At 39.3% G+C, this 11,101-nt stretch overlaps 1 protein-coding gene across 1 annotated transcript; it reads left to right on the top strand.

Annotated features, from left to right (window-relative positions):
- The first annotated feature begins 270 nt into the window (after window positions 1-270).
- LOC118811192 (dual specificity tyrosine-phosphorylation-regulated kinase 4-like) lies at window positions 271-10,552 on the top strand. Its single transcript, XM_036575356.1, has 14 exons — window positions 271-430; window positions 985-1,071; window positions 3,080-3,235; window positions 5,206-5,332; window positions 5,846-6,009; window positions 6,117-6,253; window positions 6,795-6,935; window positions 7,105-7,243; window positions 7,896-7,977; window positions 8,084-8,256; window positions 8,720-8,780; window positions 8,870-8,999; window positions 9,103-9,263; window positions 9,803-10,552. The coding sequence occupies exons 1-14, from the start codon at window positions 407-409 to the stop codon at window positions 10,051-10,053; spliced, it is 1,833 nt and encodes a 610-aa protein (XP_036431249.1). The 5' UTR covers window positions 271-406; the 3' UTR covers window positions 10,054-10,552.
- The last annotated feature ends 549 nt before the right edge of the window (window positions 10,553-11,101 follow it).

Here is an 11,101-nt window from a genome sequence, read left to right as displayed (position 1 = left end):
ATTGTCTGGAGTCTTATCAATCACCTTTAAAAGCCACTACAAATGTGCAACAACAGACATACAAGTCGAATTAAACAAAATGCCCACGAACTGTAAATGTATTGCTCAGCTTAACACCACACACCACCGAGAGGAATACTGCCGCTCTTCTCAAGGGACGTTTTGGACCTTTATGAGCTCGTCGTCGTCGTTCACATGCCGTAACTCGATGGGGGCCGATGAGGTGCGACTGAAGAATCGCCCGCGTTGCTATGTGACATCAGCAGCGGAATCAGTGGAATCAGCGGCTGAAGGTGACGCGCGCGCGTCACAAAAGCGAACTATGAAGTTGTATTCAGAGACGGAGACGGAGAGTGACTGCTGGGACTGAAATCACACGAGAAAGTCAAAGTTAATCGATGAAGAGATGTTTCCAGAGATAAACAGCAAGGTGAGTGGAAACCATATGAACCTTTGTCGAGCGCCGTTTGCGGTGCCGTGCGGTGTCGTGTCGTGTCGTGTCGTCTACACTGGCTCTGAAATGTGTTTGGAGGGCGTGTCGTTATAGATCTGAAACTTACATGTTGCTGCTGTTTGCTTTTTTTTCAAAACCTGCTCTGGTCGTTTTTTTCTTTGCATTTGAGGTTCAGATTACTGTTCAGAGATGCTTTTTACATCTTTAAACATGCTTAAACAGGTACACAACAGACGATGCGATTTTTGTCGTCAGTGTTGTTAAAGCAGGCAATATCAGATTAGTTTAAGTTGCTTTCCCTTTGTTTCCCCTTTACTTTCCACTTGCTTTTATATTCTTATGTTAGTGTAGAATATGACTTTGAACCACTGTTAAGCCCTTGAAGTCCAAGTTCGTCACTCAAGCTTATTATCCAGTAACTGCTACAATTTACTCAGTTCAACAGCAACAGGTCCTTGGAGTTTTAAAGGGGTTAATATTTATTTATAGTTATCTCAGCATGTACTGATCTTAGTTTCTTGCCCACACAGGGTGGGAAGCCTGATGCCCTCCCACAACAGCTTAACAAACTGTATAGTGAGAATGCTCGCCTGGGATCTGCCCGGCCCAGCAAGCTGGTAAGACTCTTGTTAATCCATGCAATGGTACAGCACACTTGGAAGGGATTCCCTTTATCACCCAGCGTTGTGACAGAGAGAGAAACTCTGGAGACAAAACACTGATCCTATTAATAGAGCTCCTGCTCCAGTTTGGCTTCACTGTATCAGAGCATGCTGTGTGTGTCTGTGGAAAAAGTGTGAATTGTTGTCAAGATTGTTCTTATGCCAAAAAGCATTTCTTTGTTGACTGATGCGTTGACTAGTAGCTTGCTTAGCCTTCACTTTTTAAAACTAAATTACACATAATGCGACCTGTCTTACTCTTTCTAAATTATATTAATTGGATCTATAACATAGCCTGAAAAAACAAGTGATTTTGGAAGAGACATTCACAAGGGCTAAATGGAAAATGTCAGTCAAGTAGGCTCGGTAGTGAGGTTGAAATTCTGTTCAACATCAGCAGTGGGGCCGGAGTGAGCCGAACAGTATGAATGTTCAAATAAAAATTGAAGTTTAAAGGGGTAAGCATTGGGATGGTGTGATTAAGTGCTTGCAGTAAAACATTAACATTTGGAGTCTTTTCATTTTAAAGAAGAATCTCACATAGGTTTAAGAGTTTATTACTTCTAAAAGCTCCCTCACATAAAGATATTGCATGAAACAGTTACAAACACACTGCCTGATGCCTAAGACATTATTTTACAATAGTTTTGAAGTAAACCTTTGTCCTTAAACCTTTTTTAATCCATTCTTGGTGAAGAGGTACATGCAGGGTGTTCTAAGGCAAAAGAGTACCCAAAGAATACTTTTTTCAAATTTACCACTACCATACAAGCAACATTACATATACACTCAGAAGACACATGTACATATACTGGTCATTTTGAGAAGTAAATAAAATGTCTGTATTTGTATTGTAGATGCTGCAGAACTTGGTTCCTATTACCACCATTTTATTTAACAACATGGGGCTAATACCTCCTTTTTTCTACTGTCATAGGTGCATTTCCTAAAGCCTTTGTGCAATCAAAAGACTCTGTGTACTCTGTGTACTTAAAAAAGTTAGTAACCAGGCTGACTTAACATTTTGAGTTCAGTACAGATCTATAAATAGGTTTACAGAGGGTAAGGCACAGGTTTCTGCTCAGATAACTCAGTATTAGCTGTTAATTAAGTCAAACTTCTTAGGCAGCCCAGTAACTAACTTTTTAAAATGAAAACATTTTTTACAGTGTAGTTATATGAGACAAGCTCCTGCTTTGTTTAATTGAAAACGTGCAAACACACACAACCCTTTGTGGATAAGATAAGGCACCTATGGTGTATGGAAATACTTCAGAGGTGCACCTACTTGATGACTAGGTGCTTCTGGGTGTATGACTCTAGTAGAGGGGTATGTACCAGACATGTGCTCACTGGCTAGAAGAGAGATGTTAAAAGGAGAGCATGAGTAAGTGAAGCTAAGCCAGTAAGTATGCTCTGACACAAAATGTCAACTGTGTGTATATCATGCCTATCTCCCTGTCTCACTTCTTTACTCTTTACTTTCTTTTCCTGTTACCTGGAGGGTCCTGGTGTCTGCCACTGGGTGTCTACTACACTACAGCAGCTGTGTAGCAAACAGGAGGGGTTATGCATCTCCCATTTGCATTCCCTAGTTTTCAACCATTCCCTTCAATGTATGTGATGATGAGCTATACTATATGCAGCTAGCTTTTGTTCTAGGTGTTGATGTTTTTGGTGATATGATCTGACTAGAGCTTAAGTTTATTCCCATGCTATTTGTATAAAACTGTACAGCATAAGGACACATATCTCATCATATCTCCAGCATGTACTGTAAGTGGTGTATACTTTGATATATCAAACTACTAGGCAGAGCACCATGAACATCAAACGAAGACAAAGGAGAGTAACATACATGCAGTTCAATGAATGAATAAGATGGTCTGCTGGTGAAATAGCAGGAATAGCAGAAGGTAATTTTAATGCTATGGGCACTCACCTATCTTTTGTCTTTATATAGAGCAATGGAACAGGTGTTGGCGCTCTCCCAAAACTGAATTCAAAGCCACAGTCTGTCCACCCTGCTAAATCCAACTTTCAACTCTGTGGCACTTTGCCTCACATCAGCGACAAACGCCAGCCCAACAACCTTCCAGTCCAACAGGGACGTCTTCATGTAAGTAGGCTAGCTCATTGCTTTTCTTTAGACACTGAAGCCGTTGCTTTCAAAACCATTAGCACCTTTTAGGGTGAGCTTTGTTCAGGTTTAAACCTGAGACCTGAAGAACACTGAATCTCATGTAGATTTATGCTCCTAAGTAATAAAAGCCAGCATAAATTATCCTGTATTTGACTTAAGCTCTCAAGTTATACTAAAGCTAAACTTAACTTAAACACTGGCACTGACACATCTTGACTGCAGTAGAATTTAAGTGGTATAGTAAGCAGTAAAAAATGTTTTACTTTTACTTTTGTTCTACTTTCCTAAAACAAACCTGGTCATAAAATACTACCTTTCCTGTCCTCTTTTCATTTTACAGAGCAAGACATTACATAACTTTCAGCAAACCAGTCAGTGCTTTCGTTTACAACATTTTTTAAATTAAAAGCATCCTTAACCCAGCATCAGTTTCAGACTTTCATTCCTCACTCTCATAACTATATAATTTACATAAAAGTTTCATTGTAGTTAGTGAATAATAAGCATGAAGGGTTCCATGCTGGGGAAGGCAAAAAATCCAAAAAGTATGCATCCACGTCCACAAGGCATGTGCAAAATAAATCCCAAAGCAAAGAAATCCCGGGCACACCGTCCTTAGAAAAAGTATAAAAAGCCTTTATTGAAACACGGCAATATGTATAAAAATGTGCCGACGTGTTGCGGCCTTCTTAGGCCTTCATCAGGATACAAAACAATAGAATGTCAATAGAATAAAACACCTGAGAACACCCACATGTATATATACATGCAGGCTTCTGCCACCTGTTGGTCAGGAGCGGAATTCAAAGACAAGGAGAGAAATCAACTCTAAACCTCCTTTTCGTACGACCAATATAAAAACAACCACATTCAAGTCTGTATACTACAAAAGTAGTGTTACAATTAGCAAATTAATTAAGTTTGAATGATTTACCAGAAAACAAATCCACAAACAGATAATCTCTAATCATATTGGAGCAAAGATTGCACCCACCACGTCTAAAATTGCCTTTGGGTCTGCGCAGCCATGTGTCCTTCATTGTCTTTCCAAGCCGGCTGTGCACCAACTTGTCTTTAAGCATAGGGGCCCTTCTAAAACAAAAAGATGGAGGGTCAGGAAACACTGTACGTGAAAGAGGGTCACTTTGCACACATATATTTCAATTTCTTAAAATAATGCTTCTAATACAGCCAGCCTGTCTACTATACTAAGTCACAAAATGGACTTGAGACTGTCTCTGACATCGTACCACTCCCTGAAATAATCCACTCCTATCCACGCTTTTAGCTTTATGATACACCTTATTTAAAATGTCTGATTTATAACCCCATATCATTAAATCTAGAGCACATGATACTAGATTGTTTATCAAAATCTCTTTCTATATAACAGGTCCTCCTTTACCGTAAGAACTGTCCAAAAGGAATATTATTAATCAGGCCTGGAGGATGAAAACTATCTGCTCCAAGTATAGTATTGCGATCAGAGCTCTTCCTATAAATTGAAGTGTGAAGGTCCCCGTTCGTATCCTTAGTGATCTTTAAATCAAGAAATGAAATCTCTGATTTATTATACTCCAGACTCAATTTGATGTTGGGATTGATCGAGTTAAGATAGCCATGAAACTCCAAAAGTTGTGATTTAGCACCCCTGAAAAATAAAAGACAGTCATCAATATTCCTGCCGTAAAACAACGTTATCTCGAAAAGGATTTAAAGAGCTATGAACAGATCTTTCTTCCCAATATCCTAGAAATAAACATGCATAGCTGAGAGCATAGCAGGCACCCATAGCTGTACCCTTAATCTGCAGAAAGAGTTGATCCTGAAACAAAGCATGAAGCGTGAAGGGTTTGAATAATTCAAGTCTAATGGTCTAATTTCACTAGTACATTTATCTTTAGGTTAAATACTGTGTATTTTCTGCGATATATATTAATAAATAGGAGAAGACCTTGGAATTCAAATCCACTCGGCAGAACCTTTCAGAGTGCATTGACACCAAGAGCCCATTCAACAAGCAAGAGTGCGAGAGACTGTTGGAGGGATATGCACTCCCCATGGCTCCCACAGGTATAAAATGTGATTAGGAAGAGGTTGGTATGCAAACATCACTATGTGCATAGGTTGCTGTGGTAACGACACAGCGTCAGTAACTACATAGCTACACTGATGATGTGGATTCCAAACGCAGGTGCTGGAGAGATGGAGGTGCATCATTTCGCCCCTCTAAACTCTTCAGAATTCTCTAGCATAAGCGTGAATCTTTGGCGCTCTGCTTAAATCCCAGCACTTTCATCAGTCTGGATTTGACATCATTGTTGTTTGTTGTGCTGTGAGCGATGCAAAAAACACTTTAATATCAGATTTGAGTGGCCAGAGTGAGACGCATCTGGACAAATCTGATTGGAATCTCATTTCAGACCACCTCCAGATTTTAGCAAAAATTACATTTCATGTGTTTATTTGCTGTCCAGACTATCAAAGATCAATCTGGATACAATCTGGATATGCCAAAAATCGGATTTAGGCCAGCAGTCTGCATGTAGCCTAATAGCTGCATGTTTCATTTTGTGTGTATTCCAGATGTGCTGAAGTACTTTGGAAAGACATTGACTGGATTTGAGCAGGATGAGGTGTTGGACTATTCCGAGATCTGGTACTTGGGCCTGAACTCAAAGAAGATTGATGGATCCCTTAGCAAGGACCATAATTCTGGCTATGATGATGAGAGTGGCACTTACAAAAATGTGAGTCCTGATGATTGTGTGTCACTCCTAGCTGAATAGCAAGTTCATCATTTCACTAAATTAGTGGATCATTAAACATGAACCGCTTTCGTTTGGTGTGTTTTCAGGTTATTCATGACCATATTGCTTACCGCTATGAAGTGTTGGACATGATTGGAAAGGGATCCTTTGGACAGGTCTTTAAATGTTTGGATCACAGAACCAATGAAATGGTGGCTATTAAAATTATTCGTAACAAGAAGAGGTAAAGATATTCTGTATTTGCATACATAAACTTAGATTTTTTACAACATGCATTTAACCCCATGTCATATTTGATACAGAAGAAACATTGGGCCTCATTGACCAATATCTTCTTAAGCTTTTTTGTTCTTGAGAGAGGTCCTAAGAAAAACTGCCAGATTCCTGGCGTCTTCTTAAACCGCAGAATTGTTTGCAGTTCTTGAGTGCGTGTAGATTCTGTTCTCACCTATGAACAAATCCCAAATAAAAAACCATTGGTGCATGTCAGAATCTTTGTGAAAACTGCATAAGTGGGTTTTAAGTAGAAATTTCTTCTTAAGCTTAGTTGGGGAATGGGGCCCATTGTTATTGACCTCCAAGGGGCTGATAACAGTCCACACTTCAGTTTCGATTAATAGATATAATGTTACTGCTATTGCTAATATCACTCTGGTATTAGTTAATATTGCATTAGAGACTAGCTTAAACATTTGTTGTAAGCAAATGTTTTAGAGTGCTTTTGTTAAGTGGCTTCCTTTAAATGACCTTTGGCCTGTGTTTAGGTTTCATCAGCAGGCAATGGTGGAACTAAAGATTCTGGATGTCTTGCGGAGGAAGGACAGAGGAAATTCCTACAATGTCATCCACATGAAGGACTACTTCTACTTCCGCAATCACCTATGCATCACTTTTGAGCTCTTGGGGTGAGTGTATGTGTGTGTTTGAATGCTGCTTGGACAGGTAACATAATAGAGATGCTGCAGAGATCATGGAAAATGGAAGCGATCTCCATTTGGTGCACAATGTTGTCTGTATTAAGCCTGGCCTCAGAATTTTGCCCCTGCTTAATATTGCCCCTCTTTATCTGCTCAGACCGAACCTGTATGAGCTCGTAAAGAAGAACCGCTATCATGGCTTAAGCCAGGCTCTGGTGTGCCGAATTGCTCAAGCTCTGCTGAAGTGCCTGCAGATGCTGAAGAAGGAGAAGATCATCCACTGTGACCTTAAGCCTGTGAGTACCACCTCAGCTGTCTCAGAGCTGAGCCCTGCATGGTGTAGAAACCATGCAGCATCAACTGCGACAGAAGTGTGGTAGCTCGCAAAAGCAAATTGTGGTCATAAGTGGTGTTCTGTATTGTAGATGTGATGCATACACAGTTATTTACCAGATAGCCCGGTAACTTTTTTTTTTAAGTTGAAACTGTTTTTTCCATAGTGTTGTGATATGTATAAGCATGTGGAATCAGAGATTTCTGAGCGCTACCATGTTTTCTGTAACTGTATAAAATACACACAATGCTGATTTTATCATTGTATCCAGTATTTTTCTAGGTGGGCAAGCACATTCAGAACAGAATAATTATATTACTGAGGGCATTATTATTGTTTTTTTCAATAAAACAATAAAAAGTAAACAATAAAAGACAACTGAAATCTGATGCTTATTCATGTTCATTGTTTACTCAGAGTAGCAGTTTGTGTCAAAAACAAAATAAAAATCTGTGAAATTTTCAGCTCTTAGATCTTGGTCTGTAGAGCAGATATAGCCATTTTTGCACAGACATTAAAGGCTTAAGAAGTAGTAGTCAAAGATCATGAAGTTCATGAAGTCAAAAATGATCACCTGTCACAACAATGATCACCTGTCACTTTTATCCGGAAAGGAGAACATCCTGCTGTCACCAAAAGGCCAAGGCAGCATCAAGGTGATTGATTTTGGATCCAGCTGCTATGAGCATCAGAGAGGTGAGTGAAACAAATGATGTCTGTATATGTGTCTTTTTCAGCTGTCTTATATTTCTCTTCTTTCATCGATAAATCCTGTTCTCTCTTCTCATGAATTCCTCTTTAGTGTACACGTACATCCAGAGTCGTTTTTACCGCTCTCCAGAGGTGATTATGGGTCAGCCCTACACCTCCTCTATTGACATGTGGAGCCTGGGCTGCATTCTGGCTGAGCTTTACACAGGCTTGCCTCTTTTCCCTGGAGAGAACGAGGCTGAGCAGATCGCATGCATGATGGAGGTAAGGACACGCATTGCTCCTCTGGTTAGATACAGTTGTATGCAAACGTGTTGGTCCAATGATTTTTTTTATTCTCTAAGTGAAAAAAGTTAGAACACATCCAGTTAGATTACGCATTTTGTTGATTTTCTAAGTGAAAATAAGTATGTATCCTCTACAGACAGTACACTTCTATGCATCTAATGCACAATTACTGTTTATTTGCTGAATTTGACATAATGGAAAAGATAAAACTAGCCTATGCAAAAGTTATAGCACATTTGTTATTTAATGTTTAATGTTTTCCTAGTATTTTTAAACTCTGCAAAGAAATAGAAATCCTGCAATAAATGTGCGAAACGATGCCATATGTATTTGTGTTCTCTGTGGAGGATGTGACTGGGGGTGCAGTTAATAGTGCGTGTATGCAATATTAACTGCAAACATGAACCTGTGAGTGTTTATGTTTTTTGTGATATTTCAGGTGCTTGGACTTCCACCCACTGACTTTCTCCAGACTTCTTCCAGGAGGAAATTGTTCTTTGGTGAGCTGTTTATGTTGGAATTTTGTGAATATGTAATGAATTACATGCATGGAAATGGTACTGACCATCTGTTTTGTATTTTTGCACAGATTTTAAGGGAAACCCCAGGAACATAATCAATAGCAAAGGCTTGAGTAGAATGCCCAGTTCCAAAGATCTGGCTGTTGTTCTAAAGACCAATGACCAGATGTTTCTGGACTTTATCAAGCGCTGCCTCAGGTATGTTTATCACTGATCAGGCCAACTCAATAAATTTCTGTCTCTTGCCTCATATCTGCATTAATGTAGTATTTGTGCATTTATTATTTACCATTCGCTATAGGTGGGACCCTAACAAGCGCCTCACCCCAGAGGAGGCCATGCGACATGCGTGGATACAGGACTGCTGCCATAAGAGCCGGCCCAAGACTCGACCTCTGAGGAACAGCAGCATGGACACCCACACTGGGCTTGCCTACCTCAAAGCAGTTAATAACAGGGCTGGTGAGTCTGGTCATAAGTTCAAGGAAAGTGTTTTGTCAGATTGCGAGACATTTAAAACCATTCTACTGATGTCTTGTTGACATTCTTTTTCTTAAGTAAGACATGCAACATTTGAGGGTATGGAATTGGCATTAGCAGTTCAGTATTAAGAAGAGCCAAGTGACAAAAACACTCTTTAATAAAATAATAAACAATAAATAGTTTTTAATAAACTATTTATTAAAGAAATTCTTTTGGGATCAATATTGCAGTAGGCCGTATTAATTTATTAATTTAACTAACTATATATTTGATACCATGATGTATTTGTAAATTATCATGACACTGAACCCAATATTTCAAAATCAACATGCTTCTATAAACTGGAAAATATGTTGTTTACATTTTTAAGCACTGTTTTGCGAATAGATTGCTCTACAGAGTTCTGTTTTTGACCTTATTGAAACATTTGTTACTGTGAGCAAATGAAACTATGTTACTGAGGTACAAAGAGAAAGACTTAGGTGTTTATTAGTGTCAATGTTTTTCTCCTGTATTAGGGGAGAAGTCCCTGTTTAATGGCTCTGAAAAGTCCAGGAAGGAGCTCTCAAGCCAAGTGAAGCCCATGTCAGCAGAGCGTTGCCGACCATTAAGAGCCTCTGCAGTGGATCAGAATGAGGAAGGCTGTGTCTCGAATTGCAGAGAGAGCAGCGGGAAACAGGGATCATCTTTGGGAGGACATTATGTGCACATTATCATTGAGCCACCAGAAGATATCACCAATGAGCCAGACTGCCAGGAGCAGTTTTAGAAGCAGCGCCTGACAGCGTCAGGTTGGGTATAAGACAGAAGAGGTGACCTTTTATGTTGCAAAATCATTGTGCATTGATAAACTGGAAAATATGCCATTTATATTTTTAGGCACTGTTGGGATAGATTGCTATACAGACTTCTGTTTTTCAAAATGATTAAACTATTAGTTAGCAAAATGTGATGAAGATGTTACTGACATTCAAAAAGAAGGACTTAGGTGTTTATTAGTGTCAGTGTTTTTCTACTATTTTAGTGGCCGTTTAATGGCCAGGAGGGAGCCTTCAATTGCTGTGTAGATGTTGCATAAAGCTTATAACAAAGCAATAAAAACATAAAATAACTACAAAACAATATATACACAAACAGCTACAAACATTCACAAAACTCAAAAAGTTAACAAACAAAAATATGTTTTTTGGAGACAGAGGGTCAGTAGTAGACTGTTCCAAAGCCTCGGTGCTGCAAAAACCTGGTCGCCTTTGAACCTTAGCCGAGACCATGGAACAGCCAAAAACAACTGATCCAAAAACCTCAGGGACCGGGAGGAAGAGGAAGGTTGAGATAGGAGGGCACTTGTCCATTAAGGGCCTTAAAAACAAATAAAAGAAACTTGAACTGGATCCTATAGTAGACAGGTAGCCAGTGAAGTGAGGCTAAAACTGTTGTAAATGTAATCCTTTTTCTCTGTGCCTGTGAGCAATCTCGCAGCTTCATTTTGCACAGACTGTAAACGAGCCTATGAAAGCCTACTGATACCTACATACAGGCCATCACAGTATTGTAAGCAAGATGTGATGAGTGTAGGTACAACCTTTTCCAATACCTGGAGTGTAAGAAAATGTTTAATTTTCACAGTTGACCAGAAATGGTAGAAAAATGGTAGACTTTTGATGATTTGGTTATCAAACCTGAAGTCGGGTTCAAAGATCACACCAAGGTTCTTAACCTGAGGTTTCATGTTCTGACAGTGCACTGAGATTATTCAATAAACTATCAAAGAACTTAGAAGGATCAAAGAGAAAAAGCTCAGTTTGCTAGAGGAAGCT

This window comes from Colossoma macropomum, unplaced genomic scaffold, assembly GCF_904425465.1.
Source record: "Colossoma macropomum unplaced genomic scaffold, Colossoma_macropomum, whole genome shotgun sequence".
NCBI lineage: Eukaryota > Metazoa > Chordata > Actinopteri > Characiformes > Serrasalmidae > Colossoma > Colossoma macropomum.
Note: the sequence above shows the minus strand (reverse complement) of the source record. Positions and strands in the feature narration are given on the sequence as shown.